A 19,722-nucleotide genomic window follows, 5' to 3' on the forward strand; every position below is an offset into this window, starting at 1 on the left:
TCTCTACTGACGCTATTGAATAAAGGCTTGACACCCCCACCCCCTCCCCCAAAAAGGCAAACATTCAGTAAAAATTGCTGATCTACAAGCTGTGAATGGTAGATGGGCAACAAATGAGACGACCAGGTATAGACCCCTGGGGTACCCCATGGTCAACAAAGTATATAGGGTTTAAGTCGTTAATGAACTATTTTAATTTGTAGGCTACTTGTGAAAGTGTATTTACGGGGGCTGAAAACTGAAATTCATTCAACCTCACTTTAAAACAGCCGATCCCCAGCACAACATCACACTATAGTTTGATGTATCACCCTACGGGGTGATACACTGCACAGTTTAGTAGCGAATACTTTTGTAATGCACCTATCTCTTGCGGCGATCAGAATATCGGTGATTTACAGGTAAGCCTTTTACCTGTAAAGAGCTGAGACAGATGGTGAACAACAAATCCGTACAAATCACTGCAGTGGCACAGTGTTACAAATGTGAATGATTGCAACACGTTTGATAAGCATGTCTGTCACACATATACACAAAAACAAAGGTGAATCTCTTAAGTTATCATACACTCACACACACAGATATTACAATACTAATATTTCTTTTTGTTTTTCTCCTCTGTTGTGGTCAGCTACATTGCTCCCGAGAAGCCGTTAAAATGTTGCTCAAGTGACACTGCGTAAAGACGAAGTGTTTAAAATAGCAGAGGGTACTGGTTAGCCACTTCCAACTAATTTTGGCACGTCATTATAGGCAAGTTAGGCAACAGTTTTCAAAAATAGCTCAAATAGGCGGTGTACAAACTCACGACGCATCACGACGCGTTGTGAGCTTGTAGACCGGCTACTTTCGCACAACAGCGCTGTATGACGAAGTATAGAATAGGGCTCAAGTATTAACAGTGGTTAACGGATCTGTTCTATTGACAGAAAGGAGCAGGAATTGGGGAGTGCAAATGGAGAAACATATGATTTGTTTGATGTTTCACCGTGTCATTGGAGCACTGGAAAAAGTTGAGGCCAGCTCAACTTTAATTTGCAGCGCATGACATGCCCGTCACGCAGCGACGAGCGTCGGGCGTCACTTTGCAGCTTCGTTAAAAATCACTTAAACCCCATACGTTGTTGAGCGGAGTCCCTCAGGGCTCTATAAAAATGTATTTTCAGTTTTAGGCCTACCTTAAATATCCTCGCTGAAAATAGCCGATCGGCTATTTTCTCAGAATACAGATGCAGGGGAGGAGAGACATGTAAACAGAACAGATCTGGATTCAAACCTGGTTTCTCAAACCACGGGTCTCATGGCAAACCGGGAGTAAAGGGCCTAATTTAGGGGCTCCCCATTTGAAGTAAGATGACCTTCTATAACCTCATATAGAAAGTGCATAGCTATGTTCTGGGAAGACAGAAAAAAAGGCCCTGACACACTTCTTTTGGGCCTCATTTCAGCCAGTTAAGGTGAACTCATAACTCTTCAGAGCTGGAGAATTCAGATCAGTGTTTCGTGAAAGAGGAGTGAGTGACTCTTTTTTTTCTCTTCTTCCTTTTTTTTTGCAGGTAGAGTCACAGCAGCAGAGTCACCCGTTGCTATGACGACGACTAAGTGCGGCGGCCGATTCAGGGAAGCGAGAGGGAAGCAATCGCTGCTGTCGGTGTCGAGTCGTGTACAGATCAGGTCACGTTGTCTTTCTGTAGTTTTCAGGTTCAGACACGGGAGGGCGCTGCTTCTCTCCATCACGTGGAGCTAGTCCCTTGCTGCTGGGTGGACGCTGAAACACAAGTTACAGAAGGTAAGGAACTGTGTGTGTGTGTGTGTGTGTGTGTGTGTGTGTGTGTGTGTGTGTGTGTGTGTGTGTGTGTGTGTGTGTGTGTGTGTGTGTGTGTCAAAAAGGCTGCCTAAGTGTTGTTAAAATGTGTGTGTGTGCGTGTGCGCACCTGTCTTACCTGTGAGGTCTCTGAAGCGTCGCTTAGCTTCTGCTCTCTCTTCAGAGTCAAAATACCAGACAGTGATAGCATACCTGACACACACAACAACACAGCATGAGTCCTAACACACACACAAACACACAGGTCTGTCATCAGTCTTCAAGCTGCAATCCGTACGTTTTTTGTCTTATACCCGAGATTCGAATCTTGAGGCAGTACTACTTGTCAACCAGCAGGTGTCATACCACCTCCAACCATTGCACATGAACTACTTATATTGTATTAACATACTCTACAATACAGAGTGATTAAAATAATGTTCTATTCATTCATTTAGAGCTTCAAGCTCACAATGTGTCATGTTATGTGAGTTGTCAGGCAAAGACAGGAGAAGGAGCGCACACCAATATTGAAGAGGTGCTGGCCGTGGGGGATATACAAGAGCTGTGCGGCCTCCTTTCTTTTAAACATGTCAGTTGTGACATGTTGTGAGCTTGTAGATCTGATAAAAGGAGCCGGCCAAGGGACAGACCCCTGGGGGACCCCGGTCAACAAAGTATATACTGTAGGTTTCAAGTGGTTTAGTGGGGTTTTGCACCATGTGAGACAACAACTGTAATCAGGAATTGGTGGTTTACAATAACTAATTTATGCTGTTATGAGGTATGAAATGGATAATTACATCACTAACAGCGGTTCTAGTGCTTGGGTACCTGGTGTCAAATCTCTTGTAACTAGTGGTTGGTTTATCTCTGTAACTCTGTAGTGGTTGGTTTATCTATGTAACTAGTGTTGGTTGGTTGGTTTATCTCTGTAACTAGTGTTGGTTGGTTGGTTTATCTCTGTAACTAGTGTTGGTTGGTTGGTTTAGCTCTGTAACTAGTGGTGGTTGGTTGGTTTAGCTCTGTAACTGGTTAGTTGGTTACCTAGTGGCGTATGAGGGCTGGACCTCATGTGGGTTCCTGCGGTCGGACCAGAAGAACAGTAGTCTGTCAAACAGTGGCTCGATATCTGCAACGTACGATTTTCCATCTGGAAAGATCCTCAGAACCCCTCCATGCACCTGATGGAAAACAGACACAGTGAGTTTATTTGTTAGTACTGTATTATTATTATTATTATGATGATGATCATTATTATATCCATATTGTCTTGTGGACCACGTCAAACCAATATTTCGCTCCTTGCACCCTCTTTATTCTTGATTCTTGAATTGAGAGGCGTTCATGTAAACTTATGAAGTCACTGAACTCTGGTAGACCCTTACATTTCTACATGTACAATAGTCCTGTCATGCAGACTTAGTTGCAACCTCACAGTTCAACATACTGTACCTGGATGACCCCTGGGGGTCACAGTTACAACTATAGTTTGTATTACTATACTTGTGAGGATGTCAACATTTAAATGTAACTAAGTGTAAATCAGGCGTAACTCTATCTTTAATCCCTAAACCTAACTTCTAAATGTCTAATCCTAAATCAAAACCCCAACCTGAATCTTTTCCTAATTGTAATCCTATCTCCCCAACCAACCATAGCCATAAAACAACCATTTATCTTGTTAGTACAGGAAAATGGTCCTTACAACGTCTATTTCTCAAGTTCTACTATGCTTGTGGGGACATTTGGTCCTTACAAATATAGTACACACACACACACACTCGGCCTACCTTGGCGTTCCAGTTTTTGTTGAGGTAGTAAATGCAGGTGACACATCGACCATCAGAGTTTGGGTTGTCAACGTGTTTAACGTACCCCGCTCCATTTCCCGGGTAACACGCCACCATTGCCTGGAAACAAAACAACATTTAGAACAATTAATTATCGGAAACTCCCCAAAAGCACCCAGTCATAAAGCGGTACCATACAATACTGAAGATGGATTAAGCTTTAAATGAAAACTAAAACTGAATCCATTTGTTTTTACAACATAATCCCTGGCATCCCCATTCTGGTCATGTCATAAATTATAGGCAAACATTCTGCAAAAATAGCAGATCTACAAGCTGATCTAAATTGTGTGTCGCAAGTTTATTTGTATAGCACATTTCAACAAGTTGTTCAGGTATGTTTCATATGTTTGGGACGGACAATCCCGTCCGTTTTTCCCATCTGAAAACGCAAGGCACTCTTCTAAAAAGCTCATCCAAATGCCATTTTTGAACTCTGAATGACCAGATAAAAACGCAACTCAGTGCAGAATAGACACTCAGCCCCTAAGAGTAGACGTGTCCCTAGGAATAGAGAACTTGTGACTTTGTGTAGGTGACCTTTGTACGCTTATGCTTTTGGTGGCTTAAGTGGCTCTACGAAACACAATACTATGTAATGAAACAGAAGTCAGAATTGTGTTTGTGTGTGTGCGTTAGAAGTTGGAGGCTATTTCTGGTAAATCACGAAATAGCCTTGATACCCAACTAGACGTGACAAAACACACATGGGTGATTACAGCAACTTCCTGTGTGTGTGTGTGTGTGTGTGTGTGTGCGCATTTACACGTACATCTACATAGTTTGTGTGTGCAATTGTGCACGCATAACTGTGAATGTGCATGTTTGTGTGCTCCCATAGTGTGAACGCATTCAATATGTGCACACACACACATTCTCACAACCATACAATTCTTTGTATGCTTGTGTATGTGTTTTTCACCCTGGTCGGGCTAATGGCCTAGAGCACATGCGTCCGATCACCATTGTGTACGTACAAGTATGCACGCATACATGAGTATGCGGGAGCCACGTACTCTGTGTGTGTATATGCGTACGTGCGTGTTTTGTGCTCACCCTGGCTTTGGTTGTGCCTACGTGCCCTCAGTCAGAGTTAGACGGAAGCCCGAGGAGCCAAACGGTGGCAATCTAGTGATAAGAACACCACACTGGCCTTCAAAGACTCTTAATGAGCCTCCGTAAGACCCCAGGACGCCAGAACACAGCGCTACACTGCAAAATGCTGAGTGTTCATTTAACTCTCAGAGAGTGCACACTCTTCTGAGTTACAAATGGATAAATGAACACTGAGGATTTTACTGTGTAAGCCGGGGGTGTGTTTGGCTGCAAGAAGGACTGATTTGTAACTCTATCGCTCACATTTTCGGAGGTTCGCTCACATTTTATGGCGATGCATTTCAAGGGAAATGTATTTAGCATTTCAAGCCACCGTCTGAATGCCGTTGTGTTCGGTATGCTCAGTATGTCATTTCATAGCATCTGAGTTCTAACTGTTGAAGGTTCAACATTTTAAAATGTGTTTGGTGTGTTGCGTGATTACTGACGGGCAATTGTGTTTTTAATCAAGATCTTTTCAGTTCGGGCCGCTACGCATTAGAGCATCTGAAACATTTGTTGAAAAACATGAAAAAAAGGAATGTATAGTAAAGTATAGTTCATTGCAAAAGACCGCAGCCTAGAAATCACCAGCTGACTCATACACGTACACACACACACACACACACACACACACACACACACACACACACACACACACACACACACACACACACACACACACACACACACACACACACACACACACACACACACACACACACACACACACACACACACACACACACACACATAGGATATTGTGTTAAAGTCAACAGACAGTCAAACTGTTTCCTTCCACTTAAAAACAATGAGTGTCTGTCTGGAAGGAAATGAAAGCTGATAATTAAAATGTGAGTCTCATTAGACTTGTGCACTCGGAACAAAACAGAAGACCCTTTTACACAGCCTGTTCAAGGCGGGAACGTTGGGCCGTTATTCTGGCACACATTGTTCTGTTTAATTAAACCCTATATAAATGACTTGGTTGTTTCCCCCACTTTGGTTGGGGAAGAAGAGCTTTTGTTTTTGTCACGTCAACAAGGCAGGTGCACCGGCAATTTCCTCCAATGTATTTCTGCTCGCATGAACACGTAGCTCGCACAAATCCTCCATTGTAACATTGTCAACATGTAGTCCTCTCACACACACACTTTTATTTTGTAAGACGCAAGTCAGTCCTGAACTTATAGTTGCAACAACAGATTAAATTAAATAAATTACCCTAAATGAATTGGTCTAGTCTAAATAAACAACGCATAATTCTTTTGAGTCTTTGTTTTGCCTTTTTAAATGTGAGTGTAGTGTCTACACTACAGTATATGTTGTCCTGTTTATTGTGTATTGTTTTTCTCTTGTATATTTTAGTATTTTTTTTGTTACTGAGTGTACAGCACTTTGGTTCAACACTGTTGTTTTAAATGTGCTCTATAAATAAAGTGGATTGGATTGGATACACTTACACATGCACCGCGCGCAATGTAAACATTCCATTCGCGCTTTCACTGTGAAGTCCCCTCTTTGAGGCAGTGTGTGTGTGTGTGTGTGTATGTAAGGAACAGCACAGCTGCACGTAGCTGTGTAAAGTGTGGAACTGACGTCAGAATTGGAGGGCAAGCCAAGCCTCTCAGTGGAGGGAGCTGATAAGTCTGGATGGACTCTCCCTCAGTTAACACACACACACACACACACACACACACACACACACACACACACACACACACACACACACACACACACACACACACACACACACACACACACACACACACACACACACACACACACACACACACACACACACACACACACACACACACACACACACACACACACACACACACACACAGCTGACTGACTGGGGCTGTGCCTTCTCCTCCACCACCTCCTCCCGCGCGCAGAGGGAAGCAGCGTTAGCATGTTAGTGTCCGCTTACAACGCCCCGCACCCCGGCACGTCCGCACTGTACATGTCCTTAATTTCACACACGCACGCGCAAGCACATGGATTAGAATTGAATTGAATTGATTACAGAGACAGGACAACAGGAGAACAAGGAGGGGGGGGGAACTGAAAACAATACAAGAACAACTAATGAACAAAATAAAACATCAACTTCTAAATTATCCTCCCCCCTTTTTGGCAAATCCCCCATTGCTGCTAAAAAGATGTGACCATATTTGCCTTCAAGAGGTTTAATCATACCTGCGTTCTTACCAGTATTATTCTAACAATTTGTATTTATATTTTGTTTTTTTTATTTTTGTTTTTTACTTAATTACATCAAGTATATGATGATTATTATTATTATTATTATTAGCATTATTATTAACAGGGAGAGAGAGAGGAAGAGAAAGAGAAAGGAAGAGGGGAAGTCCAGGCTTCTTGGCTGAGAGCCAGATTGCTGAAGGCTTAATGACAGAACTACGTGAGGCGCGTGAGGCTGCTGTCTGTCTGTCTGTCTGTCTGTCTGTCTGTCTGTCTGTCTGTCTGTCTGTATATCTGCCTGCCTGCACTCAGCCTCTCCCCTATATTATATTGTGTTTTTAGTTCATTTAATATATATTATGTTGCACTTTGCAGAGGAAGAGGGCATTGTTCAGGGGGCTTTTATCCCATGTTTTGCAATAATACAAAGCAGACTTATAAGCAGGTTGACTGTATTTTAAAGCCTATAGTTAGTTTGCTCCCCCAAGGCTCTATACTAGGTACCCTACACTCACATATCTTTGCTGACAATAGAAAATTATACTTGCATTACGACACGTTGTGAGCTATTTTCACAGAATGTTCGCACCAGAATAGGGACGCTAGGGTAGGGTTCATGTGGTTAATGTGTCTTGTTTGGTTTCTGGCCATTTCAACATCAGCTTGTGTGTGTAGCTATTCCAACCCAGTTGACCTGCTTGAATAAGACACACGTACGCACAAAGACAAAGACAGAGAGAGAGAGAGAGAGAGTGACTGAGAGCAAATGGATTGATAACTACAGATAAAGAATAAAGGTGTGAATGTCTACGTGCCGACGTGCACTCGAACACCTTGTAAGCAGCGAGACCGAATACTGGTCTTGAAACCAAAAACCCAGAGGTTTGCTCCCAGACAAAACTGCCATTGTGGGGTTTGATTTCACATATTTCAATATTAAATGGCAATATTGAATATCGATATCAATTGATTTATCAAAAGTATACTTATATTAATTGAATCTTTCAACAATGTAAAAGCAAATAATTCACTTCAAGTCACAGTATTGATGTCTGATTTCAGAATAAAAATAATAAGAGGTACATTGTTGAAATCTGACAAGGATTACAAACATTGACTATGGACGTTCGGTCTAGTGTTACAGATCAGCCACACCTTAACTCTACATTATATTGCAACATTTATATTGCTTAACTTTCTACAGAGCCAAGACTACACAGACGCACACGTGTGTGTGTGTGTGTGTGTGTGTGTGTGTGTGTGTGTGTGTGTGTGTGTGTGTGTGTGTGTGTGTGTGTGTGTGTGTGTGTGTGTGTGTGTGTGTGTGTGTGTGTGTACGTGCGCATGCGTGTGTGCATGCATGTGCACAATGCACATGAGGTTTATCAACATTATTCTTAAAGATTAGCAGTTGTTGAAGCCATGGTTGGTGTCTGGATTAAGGCTCAGTTGGGGGTCTGGGGGTTACTGGATGTTATCATACCCAGTCATCACCTATAACTCCAGATGTCTTCAGACAAATATGTTGAGACATTTTGTGAGATGTCTTAAGATGTGAACTTAAGACAGAGTTGAGAGAAGAGCTTAGAGAGGTTAAAGTAATGGATATAATGAAGGCATTGTGTGTGGCATGTGGTGTCTGCTTGCATGCGTGCATGTGTGCATGTCTCTCATGTACAATTTCATTTAATGCAGAAAAACAGAGCCTTCTGAAGTGTGGATTTGTTTAAAGGGAGGTGCGTGTGCACAGTGAAATTATCAGTGTTCATTTAAGATTAAAAGCGTAAAAATAGATACATCTTTAAATTAACACTGAGGATTAGGAAGTCCCAGATCGGAGCTGAACTCTGTCTGTCTGTCTGTCTGTCTGTCTGTCTGTCTGTCTGTCTGTCTGTCTGTCTGTCTGTCTGTCTGTCTGTCTGTCTGTCTGTCTGTCTGTCTGTCTGTCTGTCTGTCTGTCTGTCTGTCTGTCTGTCTGTCTGTCTGTCTCTCTCTCTGTGTGTATGCTCCTGTGTAAGTGCAGAAAGTGTACGTTTTTCAGACAAGGATGTACAGTAGAAGAAACAATTCTCACTACTGGGTTGGGGGGGAAAAGTGTTAATTTATCCATTTGGAACTCTGACAGTGTACAAATCAACGTTAAGATTTCTACATTGTCAGAGTTTAACTACCCTAACACTGAGTATTTTACTGTGGCAACGCGTACTGAAAATACACTGGCACTTTAATCATGGTGGAGGCAGTTGGCAAAAAGCCTGTTACTCGTTCTGGAACCAGGATACTTGTTGTTCCACTTCCACAACAACCATGGCAGGAAGCGTATTTGAAGTGTCGTAGCATGCACAAGGCCACGAGGAAGGCTGCAGGTGACACATGAACAGCTCAGGACTTTTTTCATTCTGTATTCTTCTGCGGTTTGATTAATGATGCAGCCAGATGCGGAGTTGTTGTTGTTTGCATGTGAGAGGAGCTACGTGACTCTGGTGCTGTAGCCTACTGTATGTGTGCCGCATGCGTGGTTGCTCAATGCATGTACTCCCACTAAACACACGCAGTCACACACGCACACACGCACACACACACACACACGCACACGCACACGCACACACAGGCACACACAGGCCAAGCTCAGGTATACATACTGTATGCTTGTTGTGAGTGTGCATGTGTGTACTTACTGCTATGATACCTTCATTTTCCTTGTGGGATGAATAACCATCTGTCTATCTTAATACAGACAGATATGTACATAGACACACACACACACACACACACACACACACACACACACACACACACACACACACACACACACACACACACACACACACACACACACACACACACACACACTTAACTTTATTAAAGCTAGATGTGATGTTCATTGTCTTGCGAACCATGTCACACCAACATTCCACTGCTTTTTACACGTATGAGTGAGTGACAAATAAACCCTTTGTATGTTGAGCAGCACAGTAACAACAACCCACACTGCATTTGCAATTACACCTGATTCTATTTCTATGCTAGTTTCCTGAGACTGGCCACCAGGTGAGACTACATCTCCCTGCTGACTCCCACCATGCAGTCTCCACTCTGACAAAGAGGATTGCATTGCCTGCCGTTAGATCATTTCATCTGTAACATGTATTGGATGGATGGATGGATGGATACGTTTACTTGAGCTTCTTTCTTAACTATGCTGTAAACTATGCTTTCTCAACTGTGCTGTAAACTCCTGTTAAGTTAAAGCTGCAATCCGGCAATATTTTAATTAATAAATAATCTGCATGGAAGCCTGAGTTAATAACTAGGCTACAGCAACACTTCTGCAGCGGTTGTTTTGTAGGTGGTCTCCTACTCTTCCATTGAGAAATGTAGAAGACCCCCCTGCCCTGGTGTCAGGTAGGACACTATAGCCTACTGGTCAATGAGCACTGCCTGGCTGTCCCTCATAAACCCAAAGTCTCCCCTGGGCCCTGGCCAAGCGGGGATTTCTTCTTGTTTCAGCGGTAGAAATGTGGTTTCCCACGCGGGAAGGCCTGGTTTCAAATCCGATCCCGGGTGATACACTTACAATAAGCACAATACAATGTACGGATTACAGCTTTAAATTGACACAGGGTTGTATTGCATAGCACTCGTCCAGAATGCGTTTATATTGAGAAGTGGTGGAAAAAGTACTCTCATGTTTGTACTTTTTTACTTTTTACTAAGTAAAAGTACCAATACTGCAATGTAGAAATATACTCTGTTACAAGTAAAGGTACGGAATTCAAAGTACAAAAGTATTGGTATCAAAATGTACTAAAGGTACCAAAAGTAGAAGGTACTCCTTATGCAGAATGTTCCATTTCACAACTTTTCAAATAAAATGTATCCAAATCTTTTGAAAATAGCAGATCTTGTAGGCCTAAGTAAAGTTTTCAAATAATTGTAATGGAGTAAAAGTATAATATTTGCGTCTGAGATGTACTAGAGTAGAAGTAATTAAAGTACTGAAAATCATAAATACTAAACTCCAGTAAAGTAAAAAATACCTCAAACTTATACCTCAAACTTGTACTACACTTAAACTATGGATGTACAGTACTTAGGCTATGTACTATAGTTACTACAACTGATATTGAGGCTCTTACCTTGGAGCGCTCCCGTATGACGGATTCCCCCAGGCGACCGCCGCACTTGGAGATCACCTTGTCCATCAGGGTCAGCAGATAGTTGATCGCCTCGCAGCCCCTCTCTGCCCCGTTGACCCAGGCGATCTGATCCCCCCGCACGTTCCTCCCAGGGGCCCCGGGCTGCGGGACGGTCACGGAGGGGGAGGAGGAGGACCCCGTGCTCTCCGGCCGCCCGACCAGCCGCCCGTCCTGCAGGCTCCCGGCGCGGTGCATGTGCTCCACCTGCTCCAGCACCACGCTGCCCACCGGCTCGCCCAGGAAGTCGTCCAGGTAGAAGAAGCCCAGCTCCAGCAGGGCCGGCACCACCCGGTCCAGCGCCAGACGCTCCAGGTCCGCGTCGGTCATGTGCTCAATAAGCGGCATGTTTGAGTGTATATACAAAATAAAATAAAAATAAATGTATAAATATAAATAAAATAAAACAATAAAGAAAAATTAGAAAATAAAATAAAATGTTTTTTTTTGTATTAAAGACAAAAAAACATATACAAAATTATTATTTGTTTTATAAAAATAAAAAAGAGAGTATTAAAGGCTACTGTATGTTTACAGTAGGCTACACGGAGATATGGTGGTAAAAAACTGGCCCTCTTCAGTCCAGGGCAGGCAGCTCCCAAGTTAGAATGTCTTTTCGGCTCGGTTCTGTGTTCTGTTCTGCTTCTATTATCGCATGTTTCGTTCACACTTCACACAGAGTCTACTGAGGCTGTAGTTAACCTGCTCTCTCAAGTAGTCTCTGAGGCAAGTATGAGGAGGCGAGCCTCAGTCCAGTGAATGAATGGCAGTGTTGCCAGGTTTTGTGAGAGAAATAAGCAACCAGGTCTATGAAAACAAGCCCAAAAGAAAGCGACTGGATCGCAGCTATTTGAAAATAGCAGATTTATATTTGTATAAGGGTCCCTGGAACAAAATATTTTCTGATGGGGTCTCCTCCAGGACAAATACATATTAATTTGGAGGTCCTTGACATGAAAATGTTTGAGAACCACATTTCCACCATAATAATAAAACAAAAAAACAAAAAAAAACTTTGGAAACGTGCCCAAAGAAATAAGCAACTGCACTTTAGAAACAAGCCCAAAAAACACGCAACCTGCAACTACCAATATTTACAAGCGACTAAACAGAAAAATAAGCCCAAAGTCGCATGTAATAAGCAGACCTGGCAACGCTGAATGGAAGCGAGAGAGGCAGGGAGGGAGGTGGAGGATGGTGGGGTGGGAATACAGGACATCAAGTTCATTCATTCACATTATCACTAAGAAACAATGATGGAAAAAGTACTCACATTTTTTACTTAAGTAAAAGTATCAATGCTGCGATGTAGAAATGCTCTGTTACAAGTAAAAGTCCGGAATTAAACATGTACTTGAGTAAAAGTACAAAAGTATTGGTACCGAAATGTACTTAAAGTACCAAAAGTAGAAAGTATACTGAATGTCCCATTTCACAAGTTTTCAAATGTTGAAAATGTGTAAAAAAATCTTTTGAATATAGCAGATCTAAAAGCTCACAATGCCCATTGTGAGCTTTTAGAAAATCTACAAAGTTGTGACAATTGCACATTATTATTATTAGTATTCCACTCGACCTGTGCATGTTATTATATTTGTAAAATATACTGTATGTAACATGTTTGAAGCCATGAGAAAATATGAACTTGTCCTATTCACGTGAGCTGTAATGGGTCTGATTGGGGGGATAATTGAATCATTAGTGCCACCCGAGGTTACTAATAGAGGGTGTGGTACACAACAGAGGGGTTGAACGAACCAAACCGTTTGTGTCAGGTTGAACGGAGGAGGAAAGCAGAGACTTTGAAGCGCCAGTTTATACCGTTTTGATAGTTTAAACGTGACATTAAGCTGCAGCCAAGGTTAACGGACTTTCGAACCCAGCGGAGAGGAACCTGCCTTTTCTGTCGGGCCGTGGGATCCGAGCGCCGTGGTCGAGACGCCGGTCGGGATTGGAGCCGACAGCCGAAACCGGTGAGATCAACCCGAGCGTTCTGCTCGTGTTGGAATACAAATTAGAGGGGTACCCCGTTATCTAGTTATTATTTGGGCCGCATCGGGCGGAGAAGACTTTTCTTTTCATTTGGAGTAAAAGGATTAAAAGGAACTGTTGCGTCGCGGGAGCGCGATCCGAGGAGAGCGGTCGCGGGACTATTTATTTATTTATTTAAGCAGCGTGCGTGCATGAAAGACTCTTAAACGCCGTGTGCACTTGTTTCTTGTTTGTATTTACATTGTGACCCGCCGGGTTACAAGGGACAGTGGGATTTGTTTGGGTGGGAGGGGCAGTTAAAGTGATTATTGTTTGTTTTTGATTTATTTGTTTGTTTGCTTGTTTATTTTATTTATCAGGGAGAGCAACAGGGACAGAAGTCATTTTGAATTGTTATTATTTAACTTAAATACCGTTTGACCTGTCAATTAATTCCTGGCTATTATATAAAAAATCTTATCAGTTAAAACACCCACCGATCTCGTTGTTTTTCCTTTTTAGTAGTAATTATCCTTTCAGATAAAAAGGCAGATTGTTACATGTGGTGGCCCGTACGGGGATCGTGGGTTTAAAAGTAGACACTGAAAGCCAGTATTTGAGAATTGATTTAGAAACAAAAAAAAAGGTAACATTTTATAATACACTGTAAAAAAAAACTTCTGAAAAAAACGATGGCACAAAGTGGGGAAAACCCAGAACAGCTAGCACAGATAGTAGAGGAGGCTGTTCAGGGCGAGGAGGAAGTTAATATTCCAGATCGCCAATCATTTGAACGTCACCGTAATCCTGTAGGTGAAATCACGTCACTCATTAGCTCTTTGTACATCTCTGATGAGGAAGACGAGGATGAGGAGGACGAAGAGGAGGAAATTGAGGGCCCGGGTCCAATACAGCAGGACTTGGCCATGATTAAGGACAAGATTCGGACCTTGGAAGGTCATGTGGAGCATGTGCTGGGTGAGTTCGAGAAAGCGAGCGAGAGTACTATTAACCGGGAAGAGGTTCTGAGGGAGTACATGGATCGTAGGATGGGCGAGATGGAGGTGCTTGTGAGGAACACAGTCAAACAGTTAGAGCAAGGGGTTGTTGAGTGTTTACAGAGGAGGGATGAGAAATGGAATAATGAGGTCTCGAAAATAAAAAGAGCAAGTACCGCTCACCTCAGAAGGGCCCATGTTTCACCTCGCCCAGAATTTAGTTTCTATGGAACACATACACCTCTCCATCACCCCACAAGTACTCCTTACCGACAGTCCACCAGTACACCTCAGGTACCGCCCACAGCTGCCTCGCAGGGTCCATCCGTCCCTGTACCAGCCAGTCAGCCCGTCAGTGCACTTCAGGTAGCTCCCACTATGGCCTCTCATGACCTGCCCACCCTCGTTTCTTCCAGTCAATCCGTCATGCCATCTGGGGGGCAGCACCCCGTTGCAGCTACTGACCAGTCCGTTAGTGCACCACCTGTTCAGCCCGCCAGTGCCTACCGATACTCTAAACCCGCCATCAGGATGGAATTCCCTAAGTATGACGGATCTAAGGAGATTTCGGATATCATGTACTTTGTGGAGCAATGTGAGAACTTCTTCTCTGTTAGGCCCATGTCAGATGTGGAGCTGATGGGGACGCTTTCGAGTGTCCTTGAGGGGTCCGCCAGAAGTTGGTGGACATCCGAGAGGCAGAAGTGTAAGTCTTGGGCAGGGTTTAAGGAAGCGTTTCTTATCGCGTTCTTGCCTACCGATTATCAATCGGAAGTGGAGGAGAAGCTACGTGACATGCTGCAACTTCCCACCCAAAGTCTACGAGACTTTGCCTATGACTACCGTGCGCTCTGTCTGAAGTGGAAGCCGGAAATCACTGAAAGTGAATTGGTGAGGAAGATTCTCAACAACTGTAATCCGAGGATTGCTGGGTGTCTGCGCGGACACGTTCAGACGGTGGATCAACTGGTGAAGGTTGGGTCCCAAGTGGAAAAGGATTGTTCTTCCTCCAGCGCCTACTGGAAGAAGGTAAATCAACAAGGCGGAGACAAGGGAGTCAAACAGGGCGGAGACAAGGGAGTCAAACAAGGCGGTGACAGAGGAGTCAAAACATCGACAGGGAAAGGAGCTCAGATGGCACGCATGGATGTCAAGTGGGGGAACATCTGAGGAAGTGTGATGACCGGAAGTTCATCCTGGCGGATGGAAAGGAGCACCAAGCGGTGGGGAAGGTGGGTTTGATCTACGACTGGCATGGTCATATGTGGTCTGTGGAAACATTCGTCCTAGACGACCACAATCTCACCTTCCCTTTGATGCTGGGCCTCGACTTCTGCCTGAAGACCAAAACTGTCCTCAACTTTGGCGAAAAGACTTACGGAGTGTGGGGTCCTGAGGGCTACACACACTATCCCTTTGCCTCACAGGCCTCACCCGCCCTGTCCTCGGCAAAACTCTATCTCGCGGTGCCGGTGTCGCCATTGATGGGCAGTGTTGGTGTCCCGCCATTACACCGTGTCCGAAATGTTCCACCCGAGGTGGAATGTCTCTTCGAGAGATGGCCGTCTGTGTGCTCGGGACAACTAGGTAAGACCAATGTTGCCACCCATAAGGTGCACACCACGGATGAAATGCCGGTGCGATGTAGAGCCTACCGAGTCTCACCGTACAAACGCCAAATCATCGTGGATGAGGTACAGGGGATGCTCACCAAGGGGATCTTGGAACCCTCTGACTCTTCCTGGGCCGCACCGGTAGTGTTGGTCAAGAAGCCGGACGGGAGTAACCGGTTCTGTGTGAACTATAAAGGACTCAACTCCAAAACTAATCTGGATGCCTACCCCATGCCTCTGATACACGACATCTTGGAATCAATGCATGGAGCATGCCATTTTAGCACCCTGGATCTGAAGGCAGGATACTGGCAGGTTGCTATGGATAAGGAGAGCAAACACAAGACCGCAGTCATAACACCCATCGGACTGTATCAATTCAGAACCATGCCCTTTGGACTGAAAAATGCTGGGGCTACTTTCCAGAGATTGATGGAGAGAGTGCTCGTGATCTCAAGGCAAGGTGCTGTTTCGTCTACATCGACGACATTATCGTCTTCTCTCCAAGTCCCGAGCAGCATATGAGAGATCTTGATGCTGTGTTCGCCAAGCTTCATGTCGCCAACCTCACCCTGAATCTTGAGAAATGTCACTTCTACCGAGAGCAGCTGAAGTTTCTGGGGCATATCGTTTCTGCCCAGGGGGTCGAGACGGACCCAGACAAAACCGTTGCCGTTATGAACTATCCAGCTCCCCATGACTTGAAGTCACTGCAGAGATTTCTCGGAATGGCGGGCTGGTATTTCAAATTCATGCCTCACTTCGCAGACCTGGCCGCGCCGTTAAATCACTTGAAGCGGAAGGGGGTGAAGTGGAATTGGACGGAGGAATGCCAGACAAACTTTGAAAAGTTGAAGCAGACTCTAGTGGAGGCGCCTGTGTTGGTCCAGCCCGATATGTCACTACCGTTCCAGGTGCATACTGATGCCAGTAGTGTCGGGTTGGGAGCCGTACTGACCCAGCAGGTGGGCGGCTTAGAGAAGGTGATTGCTTATGCCTCTCGGGGACTCAGAGGAGCCGAATGCAACTACTCTACATCCGAGAGAGAGTGTCTTGCGGTCGTGTGGGCGGTGGAAAAGTGGAAACACTTCCTTGAAGGAGTGGAGTTCGACGTGTACACCGACCATGCTGCCCTCACTTGGGCATTCAAGAACCCTAAGTCCTCGTCTAGACTCACTCGCTGGACAATACGCCTTCAAGAGTTCCAATTCAACATATACTACAGGAAGGGTCACCTGAACATCGTCCCCGACGCCTTATCTCGGGCGGTGACTCCTACTGAACAGCAGGCAGTGTGTGCAGTAGTGGCAGTGTCTGGCAACTCGGAACTACCCACAACGCTAGATGATCTAGCCAAAGCACAAAGCGCGGATCCTAAGGTCAGAGATCTTCTGGAGAATCTCAACCTGTCGGACCAGCGGACCGATCGGATGGGCTTCGAGGAGATTCAGGGAATATTGTATCGGAGGCAACCAACCAGGGACATCGGACTGAAGTATCAGGTGGTGGTGCCCGAGAGCCTTGTCCAATGTTTCCTGGAGTACTTCCATGACCGCCCCATGAGTGGGCATCTAGGAAGATTAAAGACCCTACTTCGAGTTCTCGAGGTGGCCTGGTGGCCGACGGTCCGTCGAGAGGTGTGGGACTATGTTAAGAAGTGTCAAGTTTGCCAGCAGTACAAGCCAGAGAATCAAAAACCATCCGGTATGTTGCAGTCCACCCAGATAAGCCAGCCAGGAGAGGCCCTCGGGATCGACCTGATGGGGCCGTTCCCGAGGAGCAAGAAGGGAAACACCATGTTGTTGGTCACCATCGACTACTACACCAAATGGGTGGAAATGTTTCCGCTGAGAGATGGTAAAGCCCCGAGGCTTAGTGCGATCCTTAAAGATGAAATATTCACTCGATGGGGGGTCCCTAAGTACCTGATCTCGGATCGCGGACCACAACTAACCGGAAATGTCTTTGACGATCTCTGCAAGACCTGGGGTGTGGTACACAAGTTCACCACCAGCTACCACCCCCAGGCCAACCTCACGGAGAGGGCAAACCGGACCATCAAGACTATGATCGCATCATTCGTGGGAGACCAGCACAACAAGTGGGATCAATGGTTGCCCGAGTTCCGATACGCCATCAACACTGCAATGCATGAGACCACTGGCCATACACCTGCTGAAATGTCCATGGGCCGTGGGTTGTACGGACCCTTGGAGCGTATGTTAGCATCTCCACCAATGCCCTCACAACCCTCTTACAATCTCCTAGAAAGGCAGCAGGCCATGGTCAAAGAGGTCAAACGAAGGGTGGGTGTCTCTCAAGCCAGACAAGCCAAGTATTATAATGCCCGGCGGAAACATGTACAGTTCCAGCCGAGCGATTTGGTCTGGGTGAGAACACATCCACTCTCCAAAGCATCTGATGCATACTCGTCGAAGCTTGCGCCAAAATGGTCAGGTCCAGCTATAGTGACGAGTCAGACAGGCCCCATAAATTACAGAGTGAAATGGAAAGATAGTGACAAAGTGGATACGCTTAATGTGGTCAACCTCAAACCCTACTTTGGTAGGACTTGAAAATTAGCTTCCAGCTTGGGGGGGGGGGGGACTGTGACAATTGCACATTATTATTATTAGTATTCCACTCGACCTGTGCATGTTATTATATTTGTAAAATATACTGTATGTAACATGTTTGAAGCCATGAGAAAATATGAACTTGTCCTATTCACGTGAGCTGTAATGGGTCTGATTGGGGGGATAATTGAATCATTAGTGCCACCCGAGGTTACTAATAGAGGGTGTGGTACACAACAGAGGGGTTGAACGAACCAAACCGTTTGTGTCAGGTTGAACGGAGGAGGAAAGCAGAGACTTTGAAGCGCCAGTTTATACCGTTTTGATAGTTTAAACGTGACATTAAGCTGCAGCCAAGGTTAACGGACTTTCGAACCCAGCGGAGAGGAACCTGCCTTTTCTGTCGGGCCGTGGGATCCGAGCGCCGTGGTCGAGACGCCGGTCGGGATTGGAGCCGACAGCCGAAACCGGTGAGATCAACCCGAGCGTTCTGCTCGTGTTGGAATACAAATTAGAGGGGTACCCCGTTATCTAGTTATTATTTGGGCCGCATCGGGCGGAGAAGACTTTTCTTTTCATTTGGAGTAAAAGGATTAAAAGGAACTGTTGCGTCGCGGGAGCGCGATCCGAGGAGAGCGGTCGCGGGACTATTTATTTATTTAAGCAGCGTGCGTGCATGAAAGACTCTTAAACGCCGTGTGCACTTGTTTCTTGTTTGTATTTACATTGTGACCCGCCGGGTTACAAGGGACAGTGGGATTTGTTTGGGTGGGAGGGGCAGTTAAAGTGATTATTGTTTGTTTTTGATTTATTTGTTTGTTTGCTTGTTTATTTTATTTATCAGGGAGAGCAACAGGGACAGAAGTCATTTTGAATTGTTATTATTTAACTTAAATACCGTTTGACCTGTCAATTAATTCCTGGCTATTATATAAAAAATCTTATCAGTTAAAACACCCACCGATCTCGTTGTTTTTCCTTTTTAGTAGTAATTATCCTTTCAGATAAAAAGGCAGATTGTTACAAAGTAACTTCTAGTATTAGAGTTTTCATATAATTGCAGACTGTGGAGTAAAAGTATAGGCTACACATTGCCTCTGATATGGAGTAGAAGTAAAAGTATTGAAAATTGGAAGTACTCACATTTTTTTTTACTTAAGTAAAAGTATCAATACTGCAATGTATGTGAAAAGTAACTAAGTACATGTACTCTTTTATATCCTTTCTGTACTTAAGAGGCGCGCCCTCCGCCCTTGTCGCGCCCTCAGCTATGGCCGCAGCTGAGTGGTTAGTGAGCCCGCCTAGGGAGCCAGAGGCCCTGGTTGGAATACAAGAAGACTCACTCCAAAACCAACTCACCCCAACTCAAAAAGGAAAACTCACCCCGGAGCTAGGAACACTCACCCCG

General features: G+C 44.7%; 1 protein-coding gene across 1 annotated transcript; it reads right to left on the minus strand.

Moving 5' to 3' along the window:
- Positions 1–1,243: 1,243 nt before the first annotated feature.
- egln3 (egl-9 family hypoxia-inducible factor 3) lies at positions 1,244–11,510 on the minus strand. Its single transcript, XM_080413845.1, has 5 exons — positions 11,100–11,510; positions 3,598–3,717; positions 2,852–2,988; positions 1,944–2,017; positions 1,244–1,768 (listed from the first exon to the last, which is right to left on the minus strand). Exons 1-5 carry the CDS (start codon positions 11,502–11,504, stop codon positions 1,734–1,736), a joined length of 771 nt encoding a protein of 256 aa, XP_080269971.1. The 5' UTR covers positions 11,505–11,510; the 3' UTR covers positions 1,244–1,733.
- Between the last annotated feature and the right edge of the window lie 8,212 nt (positions 11,511–19,722).

This window comes from Gymnoscopelus braueri, assembly GCF_963280865.1.
Source record: "Gymnoscopelus braueri genome assembly, chromosome: 19".
Classification (NCBI taxonomy): Eukaryota; Metazoa; Chordata; class Actinopteri; order Myctophiformes; family Myctophidae; genus Gymnoscopelus; species Gymnoscopelus braueri.